Genomic DNA, 20,738 nt, shown 5'->3' with positions numbered 1-20,738 from the left:
CAGTAAGAACCATGGGAAAAAATTAACTCCTCAAGAAGAGGAGATAAACTTTAAAGATCTGGGTGATTAAGACAGATATCTGAAAAAAGACAACTACTTAGGCATTAGCAGGAGAGAGGACATCTAGAGCAGTGGTCCCCATTCTTATTAATCAAGCCCACTACAGTAAAAAAGTTTTCTAATTTTTTAGAAAAAAATACTCTAATTTTTTAACATTCAGTTATTATATACGAAATATATCATTGTCATTATATATTATAAAACCAAGATAGAAATCTTAAAGGGAGTCAACAATAAAAATAAATAGAGGTTCTAATGTTTTTTGTAGCTCCTTTGGTTACATACATCCTACATAAGAAGCCACTGATCTATATCAAGAGTCAGCAAGCTACAGCCCACAACATATATATATTTTTTTAACCATTCTTTTTAAGAATTTATTTATTTATTTTTGGCTGCATTGGGTCTCTTAGTAGTGGCACGTGGGATCTTTGTTGAAGCGCTCAGGCTCTTTGTCACGGCACGCCGGCCGGCTTCCTCTCTAGTTGAGGCGCCTGCGGACTCTGTACTTGCGGTGCACAGGCTTAGTTGCCCTGTGGCATGTGGGATCTTAGTTCCCTGACTAGGGATCGAACCCGTGTCCCCTGCATTTGAAGGCAGCTTCTTTACCAGTGGACCACCATGGAAGTCCCCACAACACATATTTTTGCAAATAAAGTTTCACTGAAACACAGTCACACTCACTCAGTTACATACTGTCTAGAATTGCTTACAAGCTATAGCAGCAGTGATGCATAACTGTAACAGTGACTGTCTCATAAAGCCTGAGATATTTACTATCTGGCCCTTTACAGAAAATATTTCCAACTTCTGATCTAGAGTCTCAGGAATGGAAAAGTCCTTCTAGCCCTTAATGAAGTAAGAAAAGCAGATGATGATAGTCCACCCCATTAATGTGGTGTTCACTGATGAAATAAAAATTCTCCAGCTGAGAAATTAGGAAAAATCTACTCATGGGAAAATTCTAAGTTTGGACAGAGTTTCCCGATTTTACATAGTACTCTACATAGTTCAAGTAACTGTACTTAGGAGCTTCTCTAGATATAGTTTAATCAACAAATTAAGCACAGGGGATTAACTGGAAAGTTTAGCACTGATGCCACGCATAATCTATTAACAGTGTAAAAATCATGACGAGTATACGAAGGAAAGCTGGAGAAACACCTCAGGCTGCCCTACATGTCTTCACTCCTGCAGACCAGCTGTTCTCCAAGTATGGTCCATGGACCCCTGCGGGACCCTGAGACTCACTTAGAGGTTCACAAGTTCAAAACAGTTTTTATACTAATACTAAAACAAATTTGTCCTTTATATCATGTTGACATTACACGGATGGTGCAAAAGCCATGGTGGCAAAAACTGTTGGTGTCTTAGCACAAACCAAGGCAGTAGCACCAAACTGTGCCAGTCACCACTGTATTCTATACCACCACACAAAAAAACATCCATTTCATTTAAGAATGTCCTTGATGGGACTTCCCTGGTGGTCCAGTGGCTAAGACTCTGCGTTCCCAATGCAGGGGCCCGGGTTCGATCCCTGGTCAGGGAACTAGACCCCACATGCCGCAGTTAGGAGTTTGCATGCCACAACTAAAGATCCCACATGCCGCAACTTAAGATCCCACACACAGCAACTAAGATCCGGTGCTGCATAAATAAATAAATAAATAAATATTTTTTTAAAAAGAAAAGAAAAAAGAAATCAAAGTGATCTGCCAGACTGGTGGAGCTTCAAGATGGCGGAAGAATAAGTCACGGAGATCACCTTCCTCCCCACAAATACATCAGAAATACATCTACATGTGGAAAAACTCCTACAGAACACATACTGAACGCTGGCAGAAGACCTCAGACCTCCCAAAAGTCAAGAAACTCCCCACGTACCTAGGTAGGGCAAAAGAAAAAACAGCGACAAAGAATAGGGACGGGACCTGCAGCAGTGGGAGAGAGCTGGGAAGGAGGAAAGGTTTCCACACACTAGGAAGCCCCTTCGGGGGTGGAGACTGCGGGTGGCGGAGGGGAAAAGCTTTGGAGCCGCGAAGGAGAGCGCAGCAACAGGGGTGCGGAGGGCAAAGCGGGGAGAGATTCCCGCACAGAGGATCGGTGCCGACCGGCACTCACCAGCCCGAGAGGCTTGTCTGCTCACCCGCCGGGGCGGGCGGGGGCTGGGAGCTGAGGCTCCGGCTTCAGTTGGAGCGCAGGGAGAGGACTGGGGTTGGCGGCGTGAACACAGCCTGCAGGGGGTTGGTGCACCACGGCTAGCCAGGAGAGTGTCCGGGTAAAAGTCTGGACCTGCCGAAGAGGCAAGAGATTTTTTCTTCCCTCTTTGTTTCCTGGTGCGCAAGGAGAGGGGATTCAGAGCGCTGCTTAAAGGAGCTCCAAAGACGGGCGCGAGCCGCGGCTAAAAGCGCGGATCCAGAGACGGGCATGAGACGCTAAGGCTGCTGCTGCCGTCAGCAAGAAGCCTGTGTGCGAGCACAGGTCACTATCCACACCCCGCTTCCGGGCAGCCTGTGCAGCCCGCCACTGCCAGGGTCCCGGGATCCAGGCACAACCTCCCCAGGAGAACACACGGCGCGCCTCAGGTTGGTGGAACGTCCCGCTGGCCTCTGCCGCCGCAGGCTCGCCCAGCACTCCGTGCCCCTCCCTCCCTCCCCGGCCTGAGTGAGCCAGAGACCCCCAGTCAGCTGCTCCTTTAACCTGGTCCTGTCTGAGCGAAGAACAGACGCCCTCAGGCGATCTACACGCACAGGCGGGGCCAAATCCAAAGCTGAGCCCCGGGAGCTGTGCGAACAAAGAAGAGAAAGGGAAATTTCCCCAGCAGCCTCAGGAGCAGAGGATTAAAACTCCACAATCAACTTGATGTACCCTGCCATCTGTGGAATACCTGAATAGACAACGAATGATCCCAAATTGAGGAGGTGGACTTTGGGAGTAACGATATATTTTTTTCCCCCTTTTTTCTCTTTTTGTGAGTGTGTATGTGTATGCTTCTGTGTGAGATTTTGTCTGTATAGCTTTGCTTTTACCATTTGTCCTAGGGTTCTGTCTGTCCGTTTTTGTTTTTTTTTTTCTTACTTAAAAATTTTCTTTCTTAATAATTATTTTTTATTTTAATAACTTTATTTTACTTTATCTTCTTTCTTTCTTTTTTCCCTTTTATTCTCAGCCGTGTGGAGGACAGGCTCTTGGTGCTCCAGCCAGGCATCAGTGCTGTGCCACTGAGGTGGGAGAGCCAAGTTCAGGACACTGGTCCACAAGAGACCTCCCAGCTCCACATAATATCAAATGGCGAAAAACTCCCAGAGATCTCCATCTCAACATCAAGACCCAGCTCCACTCAACGACCAGCAAGCTACAGTGCAGGACACGCTATGCCAAACAACTAGCAAGACAGGAACACAACCCCATCTATTAGCAGAGAGGCTGCCCAAAATCATAATAAGGCCACAGACATCCCAAAACACACCACCAGGCATGGACCTGCCCACCAGAAAGACAAGATCCAGCCTCATCCACCAGAACACAGGCACTAGTACCCTCCACGAGGAAGCCTACACAACCCACTGAACCAACCTTAGCCACTGGAGACAGACACCAAAAACAACAGAAACTACAAACCTACAGCCTGCGAAAAGAGACCCCAAACACAGTAAGTTACGCAAAATGAGAAGACAGAGAAACACACAGCAGTTGAAGAAGCAAGGCAAAACCCCACCAGACCTAACAAATGAAGAGGAAATAGGCGGTCTACCTGAAAAAGAATTCAGACTAATGATAATAAAGATGCTCCAAAATCTCGGAAATAGAATGGAGAAAATACAAGAAACGTTTAACAAGGACCTAGAAGAACTAAAGAGCAAGCAAACAATGATGAACAACACAATAAATGAAATTTAAAATTCTCTAGAAAGGATCAATAGCAGAATAACTGAGGCAGAAGAACGGATAAGTGACCTGGAAGATAAAATAGTGGAAATAACTACTGCAGAGCAGATTAAGAAAAAAGGATGGAAAGAATAGAGGACAGTCTCAGAGTCCTCTGGGACAACATTAAATGCACCAACATTAGAATTATAGGGGTCCCAGAAGAAGAAGAGAAAAAGAAAGGGACTGAGAAAATATTTGAAGAGATCATAGTTGAAGACTTCCCTAATATGGGAAAGAAAATAGTTAATCAAGTCCAGGAAGCACAGAGATTCCCATACAAGATAAATCCAAGGAGAAACACGCCAAGACACATATTAATCAAACTGTCAAAAATTAAATACAAAGAAAACATATTAAAAGCAGCAAGGGAAAAAGAACAAGTAACACATAAGGGAATCCCCATAAGGTTAACAGCTGATCTTTCAGCAGAAACTCTGCAAGCCAGAAGGGAGTGGCAGGACATATTTAACGTGATGAAAGAGAAAAACCTACAACCAAGATTACTCTACCCAGCAAGGATCTCATTCAGATTTGACAGAGAAATTAAAAGCTTAACAGACAAGCAAAAGCTAACAGAATTCAGCACCACCAAACCAGCTTTATAACAAATGCTAAAGGAACTTCTCTAGGCAGAAAACACAAGAGAAGGAAAAGACCTACAATAATAAACCCAAAACAATTAAGAAAATGGTAATAGGAACATACATATCAATAATTACCTGAAATGGATTAAATGCTCCAACCAAAACAAACAGACTGGCTGAATGGATACAAAAACAAGAGCTGTATATATGCTGTCTACAAGAGACCCAGTTCAGACCCAGGGACACATACAGACTGAAAGTGAGGGGATGGAAAAAGATATTCCATGCCAATGGAAATCAAAAGAAAGCTGGAGTAGCAATTCTCATATCAGACAAAATAGACTTTAAAACAAAGACTATTACAAGAGACAAAGAAGGACACTACATAATGATCAAGGGATCAATCCAAGAAGAAGATATAACAATTGTAAATATTTATGCACCCAACATAGGAGCACCTCAATACATAAGGCAAATACTAACAGCCATAAAAGGGTAAATCGACAGTAACACAATCATAGTAGGGAAATTTAACACCCCACTTTCACCAATGGACAGAGCATGCAAAATGAAAATAAATAACGAAACACGAGCTTTAAATGATACATTAAACAAGATGGACTTAATTGATATTTATAGGACATTCCATCCAAAAACAACAGAATACACATTCTTCTCAAGTGCTCATGGAATATTCTCCAGGATAGATCATACCTTGGGTCACAAATCAAGCCTTGGTAAATTTAAGAAAATTGAAATCGTATCAAGTATCTTTTCTGACCACAGCGCTATGAGACTAGATATCAATTACAGGAAAAAATCTGTAAGAAATACAAAAACATGGAGGATAAACAACATACTACTTCATAACCAAGAGATCACTGAAGAAATCAAAAAATACCTAGAAACAAATGACAATGAAAACACAACTACCCAAAACCTATGGGATGCAGCAAAAGCAGTTCTAAGAGGGAAGTTTATAGCTATACAAGCCTACCTTAAGAAACAAGAAACATCTCAAATAAACAACATAATCTTACACCTAAAGCAATTAGAGAAAGAAGAACCAAAAAACCCCAAAGTTAGCAGTAGGAAAGAAATCATAAAGATCAGATCAGAAATAAATGAAAAAGAAATGAAGGAAATGATAGCAAAGATCAATAAAACTAAAAGCTGGTTCTTTGAGAAGATAAAATTGATAAGCCATTAGCCAGACTGATCAAGAAAAAAAGGGAGAAGACTCAAATCAACAGAATTAGAAATGAAAAAGGAGAAGTAACAACTGACACTGCAGAAATACAAAAGGTCATGAGACATTACTACAAGCAACTCTATGCCAATAAAATGGACAACCGGGAAGAAATGGACAAATTCTTAGAAATGCACAACCTTCCGAGACTGAACCAGAAAGAAACAGAAAATATGAACAGACCAATCACAAACACTGAAATTGAAAATGTGATTAAAAATCTTCCAACAAACAAAAGCCCAGGACCAGATGGCTTCACAGGCAAATTCTACCAAACATTCAGAGAAGAGCTAATACGTATCCTTCTCAAACTCTTCCAAAATATAGCAGAAGAAGGAACACTCCCAAACTCATTCTACGAGGCCACCATCACTCTGATACCAAAACCAGACAAAGATGTCACAAAGAAAGAAAACTACAGGCCAATATCACTGATGAACATAGATGCAAAAATCTTCAACAAAATACTAGCAAAGAGAATCCAACAGCACATTCAAAGGATCATACACCATGATCAAGTTGGGTTTATCCCAGGAATGCAAGGATTCTTCAATATACACAAATCAATCAACGTGATACACAATATTAACAAATTGAAGGAGAAAAACCATATGATCTCAATAGATACAGAGAAAGCTTTCGACAAAACTCAACACCCATTTATGATAAAAACCCTCCAGAAAGTAGGCATAGAGGGAACTTTCCTCAACATAATAAAGGTCATATATGACAAACCCACAGCCAACATCGTCCTCAGTGGTGAAAAACTGAAACCATTTCCACTAAGATCAGGAAGAAGACAAGGTTGCCCATTCTCACCACTATTATTCAACAGAGTTTTGGAAGTTTTAGCCACAGGAATCAGAGAAGAGAAAGAAAAGGAATCCAAATTGGAAAAGAAGAAGTAAAGCTGTCACTGTCTGCAGATGACATGATACTATCCATAGAGAATTCTAAAGATGCTACCAGAAAACTACTAGAGCTAATCAATGAATTTGGTAAAGTAGCAGGATACAAAATTAATGCACAGTAATCTCTTGCATTCCTATACACTAATGATGAAAAATCTGAAAGTGAAAGTAAGAAAACACTCCCATTTACCATTGCAACAAAAAGAATAAAATATCTAGGAATAAACCTACCTAAGGAGACAAAAGACCTGTATGCAGAAAACTGTAAGACACTGATGAAAGAAATTAAAGATGATAAAAATAGATGGAGAAATATACCATGTTCTTGGACTGGAAGAATCAGCATTGTGAAAATGACTATACTACCCAAAGCAATCTACAGATTCAATGCAATCCCTATCAAACTACCAATGGCATTTTTCACAGAACTAGAACAAAAAATTTCAGTTTGCATGGAAACACAAATGACCCGAATAGCCAAAGCAATCTTGAGAAAGAAAAACGGAGCTGGAGGAATCAGACTCCCTGACTTCAGACTACACTACAAAGCAACAGTAATCAAGACAATATGGTACTGGCACAAAAACGAAAGATAGATCAATGGAACAGGATAGAAAGCCCAGAGATAAACCCACAAACATATGGTCACCTTATCTTTGATAAAGGAGGCAAGAATATACAGTGGAGAAAAGACAGTCTCTTCAATAAGTGGTGCTGGGAAAACTGGACAGCTACATGTAAAAGAATGAAATTAGAACACTCCCTAATACCATACACAAAAATAAACTCAAAATGCATTAAAGACCTAAATGTAAGGCCAGACACTATCAAACTCTTAGAGGAAAACAACAGGCAGAACACTGTGACATAAATCACAGCAAGATCCTTTTTGACCCACCCCCTAGAGAAACGTAAATAAAAACAAAAATAAACAAATGGGACCTATAAAACTTAAAAGCTTTTGCACAGCAAAGGAAACCATAAACAATATTAAAAGACAACCCTCAGAATGGGAGAAAACATTTGCAAATGAAGCAACTGACAAAGGATTAATCTCCAAAATTTACAAGCAGCTCACGCAGCTCAATAACAAAAAAACAAACAACCCAATCCAAAAATGGGCAGATGACCTAAATAGACATTTCTCCAAAGAAGATATACAGACTGCCAACAAACACATGAAAGAATGCTCAACATCATTAATCATTAGAAAAATGCAAATCAAAACTACAATGAGATATCATCTCACACCGGTCAGAATGGCCATCATCAAAAAATCTAGAAACAATAAATGCTGGAGAGGGTGTGGAGAAAAGCAAACACTCTTGCACTGCTGGTGGGAATGTGAATTGGTACAGCCACTACGGAGAAGAGTATGGAGGTTCCTTAAAAAACTACAAATAGAACTACCATATGACCCAGCAATCCCACTATTGGGCATATACCCTGAGAAAACCATCGTTCAAAAAGAGTCATGTACCAAAATGTTCATTACAGCTCTATTTACAATAGCCAGGACATGGAAGCAACCTAAGTGTCCATCAACAGATGAATGGATAAAGAAGATGTGGCACATATATACAATGGAATATTACCCAGCCATAAAAAGGAATGAAACTGAGTTATTTGTAGTGAGGTGGATGAACCTAGAGACTGTCATACAGAGTGAAGTAAGTCAGAAAGAGAAAAACAAATACCGTGTGCTAACACATATATATGGAATCTAAAAAAAAAAAAAAAAAAAGGAAAAAGAAAATGGTCAGAAGAACCTAGTGGCAAGTTGGGAATAAAGATGCAGACCTACTAGAGAGTGGACTTGAGGATATGGGGAGGAGGAAGGGTAAGCTGGGACAAAGTGAGAGAGTGGCATGGACATATATACACTACCAAAATAGCTAGCTAGTGGGAAGCAGCCGCATAGCACAGGGAGATCAGCTCGGTGCTTTGTGACCACCTAGAGGGGTGGGATAGGGAGGGTGGGAGGGAGGGAGACGCAAGAGGGAAGAGATATGGGGACATATGTATACATATAACTGATTCACTTTGTTATAAAGCAGAAACTGACACACCATTTTAAAGCAATTACAAAGTTGTTAAAAAAAATAAAAGAAAAAACAAAGTGATCTGCCAAAAACGTAAACTGATGCCACTTTTCTTGCTGACTGATTTTTGTTTTGGAAAATAGTTATTTTTTATAAAAATGGTATATAGGGCTTCCCTGGTGGCGCAGTGGTTGACAGTCCGCCTGCCGATGCAGGGGACTCAGGTTCGTGCCCCAGTCTGGGAGGATCCCACATGCCGCAGAGCAGCTGGGCCCGTGAGCCATGGCCGCTGAGTCTGCGCGTCCGGAGCCTGTGCTCCGCAACGGGAGAGGCCACAGCAGTGAGAGGCCCGCGTACCACAAAAAAAAAAAAAAAAAAAAAAAAAAGGTATCTATATTAGCATGTTATAGGTTTACTAACATTATTTTTAAAGGACTTAATAAACTTTTTTTGGTTTTAATTTCCGATATGATAAATACCATAAGATAAAACCCACATGAACAATGCAACCATTTTTAAGACTATAAAGAGATTCTGGGACCCAAAACATTGAGACTGGATACTGTAGGCCTACCTACTCTTATCTTATTCTACACACAATTTTGTTTTTATTGAAAAATATTTACAAAATAAAATATCTTCCCTTTATGTTTCTCAGTGCACTTTTTCATGATCTACACAGGAAACATCTTCCCTAAACGGGAGTATGACATTCCCTCAAATATAGGAAGAGGGAGAACGGCTCTAAGCAAGACAAAACTCCCTGTTCCACAAAAAGGAATCAAATCTGAGCTTGAGAACTGGGGGCTTTAGGCTTTAGCCACATCTACAGACACAGCTGAGCCTGCTTCACCATCCACCGCAGACCCAGGCTGTGCACAAAGGCCATATCCATCCAGCACACTTTTTCTTTGTTCAATTCAGTGGCCAGAACTCTCTGGGGACTCTGCTACAATTTTGGACTCCCTGCCAGGTAAGTGGAAAAATAATTTGAAATGGTATTTTGGGGGCAAGATGCTGGTGGTAGAAAGAGGCAACCATCCTCTCTACAATTCCAATCGTCCAAATGGCATGAAAGGTACACCTGGAATCTCAGATTTCTCTCTCTGCACTGCAAACAGAGAGAAAAGATTTCTCAAGCTGGGATTCATTGCGATGGAGCTATCATATCTGCCCACCTAAAATAAGTAGCAGCATCTCCAGGGTTAAGGAGATAGGCCGGGATAGATGACCACAGAGACTTGCCAGGGGCAGGGGGGTGGGGTGAGAGGGGGGTTGCAAGGCTCAGCTTTGTCAGGTATCAGAATCACTTTGCTAGGTCTGCTCTTACAGAGAGAAGGGGAACGGAATGAAGTTTCTTCTCCGGGGCCTGATCACACAAGCCACAGCCCTACATATAGTAAAGTCGACATCTTAAAACCTACAAGTCTCTCACATAACTTGTAACAGGCTTCAGTGTTTTATTACCACTATCATAAGGTAGATATTGGCAAACTGATTTCCACCAATATATGCACATAAACCCTAGCCAGTCCCAATAAAGGAATTGAAAAGTCATTTGTTAGGATTTTAGCATAAAGTTCCCTTATAGAAAAATGTTCTAAATGGCAATTAGGCAAAATAGTACTGTATTTTATATACAGGGTAGATTAAATAGATTTGTGGGCTGGCATAAGAATCTAAGAATTAAATTGTTTCCACAGTTTATAAGTGTAAATCCCGGACTTGAGGTACACTCATGCACCCCCATCCCAAACCAGTCGTAGTGATAAACACACTGGAAACTCTTACTTAAAAGGCAAAATCTAGAGATTCTTAGGCTCTCCTGATTCCCCTTATAAAAAAAGGATTCTCTGGAGATAATGTACACTTATAAGTACCGACAGACAAGGGCAGCTCTGAAAGCAAAATCAGAAGTGAAAGAAAGGAAAGAAAGAAGCTTACCTGTGGTCAAGATGACTGAAGTCTTGTAAATTCAATTCCCTGGTGTCTTGTGTCAGATAAATTGTATCCACATCCTATTTGAAACATAATTCAGTCATATAAACAGTCCCCGTAGAGGATCAGGGAAGCAAGAGAGATGCAAAGAGAATCAGACAATGACACAGGCAGATTTTTATGTAATCTGAGGAAGGAAGATGTTAAGCAAGCAATGAATGGTGGGGGGAAAAAGAGAGACAGAGCAAAATAAGCCAGTCAAATACTGGAATATTCTCCAGGTGTGTGTGTGAGAAAGTGTGTGTGTGCATGCGTACAGATACACTTACCCATTGTACTTCTTCCCTGTATGAAAATCCAAGCCAGTCACACACACAGGCATACATCTGAGAAAATCCACCTGAATTATACAATAGAAATGTGACAGGTTTTCGACTAAATGTTTTTTAAGTTAAAATTTAAAAGCTTAAATATGGCCGATGTTGACAGTGCTGATTATTCTCTCCTTTTGGGAAAACAGCAAAGATTCTCCCCCCTGTTCTACAGTAAGTGCATAGCAGGATGCAATATAGCTTAAATATAGGATGCTTGTCCACCAATCTACAGTCTGTGCGGTGCTAATTACACCTTAAAAGTAATTGTACCTTTACGGTAGCACACTAGGAATAGACTTAGCTTCCTGGCAAAACGGCGGCCATCCAGCCATTTATTTTTCGGTTTTAAAATGCATGCTCACCACAGGGGCCCTGCTCGGCCACAGTCTGGCTGTCCCACAGAGCCTGGAGACTGGCCAGTCGCTCAGATGGCTCCATGCAGACTTTTTTCATGATTCTCCTGTAAGATCAACAAAAACAACGATACATTTCAAAAATCAAGTTTTCTGAAATGCACTCAGAAATTTGTGATACACCATTTTTTTTTTTAAACAAACATGGGTTTCGGGACTTCCCTGGTGGTCCAGTGGTAAAGAATCCGTCTTCCAGTGCAGGGGATGCGGCTTCCATCCCTGGTCAGGGAACTAAGATCCCACATGCCGCGGGGCAACTAAGCCTGCGCGCCGCAACTACTGAGCTCACACACCTCAACTAGAGAGCCCGCGTGCTGCAAACTACAGAGCCCATGTGCTCTGGAACCCGCACACCACAACTAGAGAGAAGCCCAGGCACTGCAACAAAAGATCCCGCATGCCTCAGCAAAGATCCCACGTGCCGCAACTAAGACCCGACGCAGCCAAAAAAAAAAAAAAAAAAAAAAAAAGATGGGTATCACTTCAATTTTGGTAAATATAATTCCATTTTTTGAGTACTAGGAGCTGGAGAGCTATAGGAACTTAATAATAAAGCCCTTTATTTAACGCCCATTTGTAAGCTAAAGGTATCTCACAACATAAATATTCTCCATGTTTAGTTCTTTCACAACATTAGATTTTATTAGAATAGTTAGAAAATGGTGTGTTCCACTCAATAAATTATCTAATTTATCTAATAATAATTTATTAGATTATGTGTACACTAAATATAAATTACTAATTTTCAAGGAATTAAAGTACAAACCTCCTCTTCTGTCCTTCCATAGTACAAATAGTACAAATGTCCATCAAGAAACTGGGCATTTCATATTGGAAGAGCTGTTCCTTTTACTATCTCTTCCCCTGGACTACAACTCCTAGGGAGCCTGTGCTTTCCAGAGACTGAACACAGTTCAAATCAGTTAGCAAATAACGTGTGATAGGGAGGGGAAAACAGGAATCTAGGAGCTAAGTGGGAACCAGGTCACAGTGAGCCTCAGAGGTCAAAGGAAGGGGTTGGGATTTTATTCTCAGGGCAATGAGGAGCCACAGAAAGGCTACACAGGGAGTATAAGATGATCAGACAGCACTGCAAACAAACTGCTACAGGGGTGGGGGATAAGCCTGGGGCAAACTTGGGAAATAAAGAGATAAAATAGCTTGAGAAATTAAAAAGAACTTCCGGGGCCGTTAAGAGCCCAGTGAGAGTGAACGTCATGAATTGTTGGTGGTACCAAGCTGAACAGCTGTGTGATCTTCTCCTACAGCTCCCAGCAGCCCAAATGTGTGTGGAGAAAGGGCAGTTGGCTTGCTGCACGGATGCAGGCTTTCCAGGCAGGCGAGCCAGAAAAACAGTGGGGACAGAAGGAGTGGGGGATACTGACAGGGCCCCACTGAAGTGATGGACACCATGGGGCTTGGCGGTCAGGAAAGGAAGGGAAGGCAGGAAGGAGATGGAAACAAGGGGAAAGCCAAGGGATCCATGGCCTGGAGGCCCCCCAGAAGTCCAAGTATGGGTACCGCCAAGGGAGAGAAAGTGAAAGACCAGAGGCTGTGGTCCGAGAGAGATGACTAAATGATGATTTCACCCCAGGAGAAGCCGTTCCAGGAGATGACAAGGTGTAGGGTGTGACCATCAAGGGTAAAGCGGGGTGGAGGGGTCACAGGCTGTGAGGAAGGCTGCTGGCCGGTCGAAATCACCCAGGACCATGACAGGCCCTGGGTGCAACGTGGTGAAATAAACATAGTAAGTCACACTGAACATCATTTTAATCTTTCTTTAATGATTTAAAGCACTTTGGCTATGTGTATAATGCTTATCCTCATGAATTTCCATCACCTTGTATTGTACTGGAAGAGAATGGTCCCAATTATTTCCACTTTCTGATTGGATGAATATTCCAGATAAAATGTGCCAGAGCCTGCTGACAAGTTGCCTGGCTGGCCTGTTCTACTCCTAGAAAAAACTTCAAATACATACCCAAGCATTTAAATACAAGCATTCCGCTAGCATTGAAAAATACTCCTACTTCTTTATAATTTTTATGACCGAAGCATAAGCAGGTATTACCAATTGATGTCAATTATCAGTGATCCCTTCAAATTCTTGTGTAAATGCATGACATCTACAAATGCAACATGATTTTTCTGTTTTACCTGAACACACATATGATTAACTCTCATTATTCTAAAAGTGCTTAATTTGGGGACAACTGTGGGTTAAAGAAGATGTTCATCATGAAAGTGATATTACAGAATCCCGCAATTCGGAATGGTTCATCGCAGTTCAATACCATCATTCTGGTATCTCGGTGGCATTATTTTCTGGCTACAAGACAGCGAAGCCGGATATTATGTAAAGAAGGAGCAGAGTGGTTGGAAGCAGATGCATTTCCACAGATGAATTAACTAAACCTTGGACACACCAAGCTGGATTTATGTCTGACTTCATCTGAGATCACATTTCTCTGCTAAAATTCTTGCTTTATTTCAGCTGAACTGTAGGGCATGTTGTTTCAATAACACACAGGATGAAGTTGAGCTAGTCCAAAACAGACAGAAAATAAGGCAGGAAGCTGGTAGGATTAAGAATAGGAAGGTGGCTGTCTAGGATTATAGGGAGGAATAAACTAATCTTTATGGCAGGTGCAGAAACCAGAGCCTAATTTTACTCCAAAAACAGCACTGGACAGTCACACTCAGAAGTAGGAGGAAATCATCTGGAGAGGGAAGCAGCCAGTGTAGACATCCACGTGAACAGGGCCCTGCTGTGAGGTGGTTACACCTGGCATTTTCCCTAAACTTCAAACCACCCTTCAAAAGTATCAGTCTGAGCTTCTCCAAGTAGCTCCCCTTCTGTAACAGTTTTCATCTTTCTTTTTTCAGGAAGGAAAAAAAAATTAGGTATCAGGAACTAAAGGAGTATCATGAAACAAGTGCATTTATTTACATAAGAGGTAAAGTCATAAGAACTAAACTTCCAGAAGGCGGCAACCGTTTCTTATGTTTTCTAACACTAGACAGAGACAATGAGGAAAAGAAAAATCTACCCCACATGAGTTCCGCCTGTAGCTAAATAACAGCAAAGAGCCATCTGTGTATGCGCCACAGGGCACCTGCTCACACACACACACACACACAAAGAGCGCGTGTGTGTCAGACACAGACAGACAAAGGAGTTGCTGTCAGAATAAGTGCCCTAAGAGGTAAACCAAAATCCTAGCGAACAGATACGTACATCCTGCCTCTCACTAACAGGCGGCACTATACAGCTGAACCAACTACATTTCCATTACGTGCATTTAATTTACACAAGACTCAGAAAATAGTTGTATGTGGTAAGAACAGTGAACTCGGTGACAAGCATGCCCGCTCTCTATGCAAATCTCATGCTTAAATTGTTGACGTGGGAAAAAAATCTGCAAATTATTTTAATCCAGGTAAATTAATTGGTTTATCAAAAATTCAATTCCAGTGCTCATCCTATACCATACGGCAGTTGTCGCCAGAAGAGGACACGTTTTACTGACGTAAACCACACCACACAGTGCTACCTACTGCTTTAGAGAAATATAGAAACTGCCACAGCCTGTAAAGCACCTTTCTGTTGTTTAACCATAAACTTCTATTTTCCCACTTCTCTTCACTTATAATAACCTCACCTTTTCATACTTAACCGGCTTTCGACTTGAAAAGGGATTTGCAATTCCATTTTTATCATCGTAGTAAAGACGCACTGTCCTAACATACCGACACTAATACCCAGCCAACTTTCAAATTGTCACATACGTGAAAGAATAATCCAATATGATGAAAGCCTAGAAGAAAATCATGTTAGAAGGTTACTGTTCTGTCACCTAAAAAGGTATTATGAGCCACATTTAACAACAAAGAATCAAATTAGAGAAATGCAACCAACTTACATAGAAACATATAATAATAATAAATCATAAACATCAAATAAATCCCCTACGGATGTCACCCATTTCCTTTCCAACAGTGGAGGCTTTCATTCCAGGGCCTCTGGGTAAGAACAGCAACGGGCTATACAGCTTAAGACTTGTGGAGCACTTGTTAAGCAGTCAGCACGAGTTAATTTAATCCTCACAAAACTGCATGAGTATCATTATTCCCATTTTACAGAGGAGGACACTGAGGCACTGAGAAGTGCATTAACTTGCCAAGAGTCTCGCCCCCTAAAGTAACCAGACAATCTGACACCTTCTAGTTCCACCTGGAGGCTCTCTTCCCCCAGGTTCATAAATCAGTGCTACAAGACTGATTCTCCCTTAAGTGTAGCTGTCATTTCATTCTAAAGTTCAAAAGCCTTCACTAGCTCCCTACTGCCTATCCCAGAGGCTTTTATTCAGGGCCTCTCCAGGTGTGCCTTACCTTTGTCTCACAGTGATATCTGCAGGCTCCCAATTCTAACTGCTTTAGGCTGCCTGCTGTCCTCCTAAGGCAAGTTAAGTTACAGCTGCACCTGCCCTCGCCTCTGCCTCCAGCCTCCAACCTCTGCCATTTCCCCCACAGAACTCTCCCTGGAGCTCACCCCCAACAAAAGCCCACCTCTCAAAACAAAGAGGAAAACAGACACAAATCAAATATTATTTTCTTGATATCCCAAGTTACATGGAACATTCCCTTCTCTGAAATCTGAGGATATTTCCCTCTCTTCATGACATTATCTGTGGAACTTTCCTACACTACCTTTAGACAAGAAACTCTTAGATGGCAGGAAACATTTCACTCATCTATGTTCTCTAGTAAACATTTTCTACATTAGTTCTAACTCGCCCTAATGATTTAATTTAATATAAAAAAAAATCTAGCTTGGTTTTGGAGAACAGCCAGGGTTCTTGGTATTAGAAAAGCAAAAGGCCGTAACACAAAACAGCTTCCTGAAGGGAACTGCCATTACAGACATCTCTGTGAAACAGATTAAACAACACTTAGGCTACAAATATTTCCCTAGTTTCCTCCCAATATCACTGCCTTAGAGATGAGGCCTCCAGTGATAGTGACTATCACACAGCAAAGATGAGAACGTTGACAAAACAATGCAAATGGTGATCTGATTTTTTTTTTTTTTTTTTTTTTGCGTTATGTGGGCCTCTCACTGTCGTGGCCTCTCTCGTTGCAGAGCACAGGCTCCGGACGTGCTGGCTCAGCGGCCATGGCTTATGGGCCTAGCCGCTCCGCGGCATGTGGGATCTTCCCGGACCGGGGCACGAACCCATGTCCCCTGCATCGGCAGGCGGACTCTCAACCACTGCGCCACCAGGGAAGCCCGGTGATCTGATTTTTAAATTTAAATTTTCTTCTTGAATCTTTACATTTTCTCTATATTTTAAAATAAACTTTCCTTATTTAATGGGGCGGGGGCGGCAGGGAAACGGCACTCTGTGAGGGAAGAGAGGGAAAGAGGGAGAGAGAAACATCCTAACACATACCTGTAGCAGGGAGGTGAAGATTCTAGGTGTAAAAACTTAATTTTAATTAAAATTCTTCATTTTTTTTTCCTACCAGCATTCTCTTGACTGTAGTCAAGGGGATTGGTTATATTTTATAGCGATATGTACTATTTTTATATATTTGATTTTGATCATGGATGTTATTTCAAAATTATATTTAAAACCAGAAATTCAGGTCCTGGCAGGTTATCATTTCATTTATAATATATACAGCCAACCTTAGGTTATTCAAGAAAGTATTCTGTTAACTGAGGCCCTGGCTGTGTTTGTCCTCCTGATTCACCCAGTTTCTGGTACCTTTTCCCCGATGATCAGGCTCTACCTGGGTAAGGAAGGAGGTGAGGGCTAAGGACCCAAGGGCCCCACGACGGGCTCAGGTAATACATTTGATGGGACAAATGACTCAAACAAGGCTTGAGAATTCCAAATACAGTATCATATTCTCCGACTTACTATGAGCAGGTCGTATGACGTTACCGGGGACCTGTTTTCTTTTGCGTGTTCTATATTGTTTACGTAAAGGATCTACTTCCCTTCCTGACAGCGTTGACTACTAGGAACGTAGAAGAAAGGGTATGATTACCTTCTCCTTCCACTCTCTCTAGTCACAATAACCAACACCAATAGAATTATACATTTTCCGGGCCAACTTCATGTAATACAATCTAAGGAACTTCATGAGTAAAGGCAGAACATGCAAGTCACAAAATATTAAGAGTTTATTTGGACAAGCTAACTGTGCATGTTGGGTAAGAAAGCAAAATGAAAGTCAAGTATGTTTATTTAAATTCTCTGCCCAGTCATTTTCTAGATTATAATCTATACCGTCTTCCATGCTGGTATATTCATTTGAACTGCCTCTCCTTTCCCTACCCTTTCCTATAAATTCTCTCCATCCTTTCCAGGTAGATCTCCTCTACACAGCCAGCCTCCACTCACTCACCGCCCACTTACACCCAATCACTTTCAGCTCAAGAGTCCATGGTTTGAGGGCAGAGCTACCATCTTGTAAGCTCTATACACTCCCAGGGCACCTCTCCCAACAATGTACTAGGCACAAAGGAAGCACAAAATGGATGTGCTCATCCAAAACCTCGGCGACTATCTACTATGTGCCAAGGGCTAGGGACTTAAGATTAAGAAAAAAATTTGGCCTTTGCTCAAGCAGCGTCCAGGGTAGAAGGAAGGTCAGATGTGTCTTGTACCCCTCTTACCTTCCCAAGGATATTGCTGGTTTATTACCAATGTCTCCAGCAACAATCTCTTTCTACTAGATCACTCCCCTTGTTACAGTCATATACTTTAATATCTCCCATTCTGAGTACCAAACAGAAGTTCCCTGAAATTCCTCATACCCGTCATAGCTAAACTTCTCTACTTAGTTTTCTACACATACCACATCCACATTCTCACATCTGAGTTCATCCTACAGCCACGGCAGTCTGCCTCTCCCAATCAGAAAACGTGAACTGCTCTGGTCAAGGTCATCTGTGCCCTTCACGGTGCCAGTCCACTGGAAACCTCTCTGCCCTTGGCTTATTCAATGCCCAGTAGCATTCTGCAATCACCCACTCCTTCCTCCAGAAAATTCTCCCAGGTTCTGCTTTCCCACTGGAATCCACCAAAAAATCTGGCTTTCTACTAGAGTAATAACCCAGCTCCCTTTGCGGTTCTTCCTCTTTTGCTTGACCTCTAAATGTTGGGACATTTTCTCCTCTAGGTCCACATCTCTCTCCAGGTGATCTTATCAACAGTCATGAATTCAAGACCCTCTTTACACTAATGACTCTCACATTTGCAACATCTCCAGACTTGGACCTCTCCTCCAAGCGTATCTAACTGCCTATCTGATTTCCCCACCTAGATGCCCCAGATTTCAAATTTTGCATGCGTAAAACAAAATGGTTGGTAATTTTTCCCCAAAAAAAAACTTGCCCCACCCTACTCTAGGCCCTCTTCACCTCACTGAAAAGTAGTGTCAGTCACTAAGTTATTAAATCAGAAACCTAAGAGCCATCCTTGGTTCTTCCCTTTCCTCACTGCTGTCACCTACCTACCGAATCCATCATCATGTCTTATATCCAAAATAAATCTTAATAAATCTACTGTCGCTCTCATCTTTATCTCTAATAGCATTCCCTTTAGCTATCAGCTTTCAAATTAGCTTTGATAATTTCCAAATTAGCTTTCTACTTCTACTCGTTCCCCTTCGCAACCCACTCTATCTAGAAGCAAAAATAATTTCCATAAAATATACAAGGAACCATGTCTTTCCTTACTTACAATCTTACACTGACTTCCTAGTGGAATTCTACTAAATTCCAAACTCTTTACCAGGAGTCTCTATATAAACTGACCAGGGCCTGTGTTTCCAGCCTGATCTTACACCATTTCTCATTTTTCTTTTTTAGGGGGTTTCTTTCCCGGTGTAAGTAATGCAACTTCCCAATGTAAGTTCCATGTGGTCAGGGACCATATTCACTGTTGGGCCCCAACACTTAGCACTCTGCCTAGCATATAGTAGAAAGTCAATAAATACTCACTGAATGTATAAATGTATAAACAAACAATTATAACACAATGTGATATGTGGTAGTATAGGCAGTAATCACAACGTTCTATGGAAACATAAACTCTTGACTGATGAGGAAGTCTTCACATATTTGGGCTATGTCTTTTGGAGTGGGAGTCTGTCAGGATTAGAAGCCTATATAAAAGGCATGAGAATATAAAAGAGGCTGATGTGTTCAACAACAGGCTGGACTATGGGGCAAGACGGCAGTGGTTTTCTATGCCAGGCTACACATTTTGGATTTTATCAGGAAGGATAGCCATTAAAGAACTTAGGCAAGGGGCTTCCCTGGTGGCGCAGTGGTTGAGAGTCCGCCTGCCGATGCAGGGGACGCAGGTTCGTGCCCCGGTCCGGGAGGATCCCACATGCCGCGGAGCGGCTGGGCCCGTGAGCCATGGCCGCTGAGCCTGTGCTCCTCAACGGGAGAGGCCACAACAGTGAGAGGCCCGCGTACCGCAAAAAAAAAAAAGAACTTAGGCAAGGAATAGAGACTATGTGAATTATGGAAAGATAATTCTGGTGACAGTACGGAAGATCAGTTGGAAGGGCAAGAACTAGAGACAGAGAAACTAGCTAGAAAGATGCTGCACTGGGCAAGTGAGAAGAAAGACAAAGGACCAAAGAGCTATTAAGACAGAAGCAAAAGAGCTTGGCAACTAATTAGATGGGCAAGTAAGGAACAAGAAGTCAAAGCAGCTCAGCTTTTCACTGGGGAGACTATGTAAATGAAGAAGCCACCCACTGAGATAGAATATCCAATACGGGGAGGTTTTAGGGGAAACAGTAAGGAGTTCCGTTTGGGACATACGAAGCGTGAGGTGCGTGGGGACATCCTTGTGGAGATGCCTGAGAAGCAGCTGGGGGACTGAAATGAAAATCAGGGTGAGGTGGAGGGTCATGGATTTAGAAACCTCTCTAGAGGTAACAGCCTCTCTAGAAATGGGGCTGCGTATTTAAGACTTGTGGTTTAATATTTGCTGCCTAAACATTTTAACAAGAAGTTAAATGGAAGATAAAAGAGAAAGCACTTTTCGTACACAACTTTCTCCAGGAAAAAAAAATGGGAGAATCCAAACCAAAAATAAAAGCGATAATCTCCCCCCCACGACAAATCCCTAGAGCATTAGACAAAGTTGCCTTTTAAAGAAAACAGAGATGCTAACTATCACTCTGAGGGTCTTATAAGCCCTT

The 20,738-nt window shown here is 41.8% G+C and overlaps 1 protein-coding gene across 7 annotated transcripts in view; it reads right to left on the bottom strand.

The window, feature by feature from the left end:
* Positions 1-20,738, bottom strand: part of CARMIL1 (capping protein regulator and myosin 1 linker 1) — a 353,818-nt gene that overhangs the window by 157,435 nt on the left and 175,645 nt on the right. For all 7 annotated transcript variants that reach the window (XM_079933710.1, XM_079933709.1, XM_079933705.1 and 4 more), the window contains 3 exons: positions 11,451-11,548; positions 11,044-11,114; positions 10,721-10,794 (listed from right to left, as the gene is read on the bottom strand). In XM_079933710.1, the coding sequence (XP_079789836.1) occupies positions 10,721-10,794; positions 11,044-11,114; positions 11,451-11,548 (243 nt within the window). The remainder of the gene's footprint in view (positions 1-10,720; positions 10,795-11,043; positions 11,115-11,450; positions 11,549-20,738) is intronic.

The sequence above is a fragment of the Stenella coeruleoalba genome (genome assembly GCF_951394435.1).
Source record: "Stenella coeruleoalba genome assembly, chromosome: 10".
Classification (NCBI taxonomy): Eukaryota; Metazoa; Chordata; class Mammalia; order Artiodactyla; family Delphinidae; genus Stenella; species Stenella coeruleoalba.
Note: the sequence above shows the minus strand (reverse complement) of the source record. Positions and strands in the feature narration are given on the sequence as shown.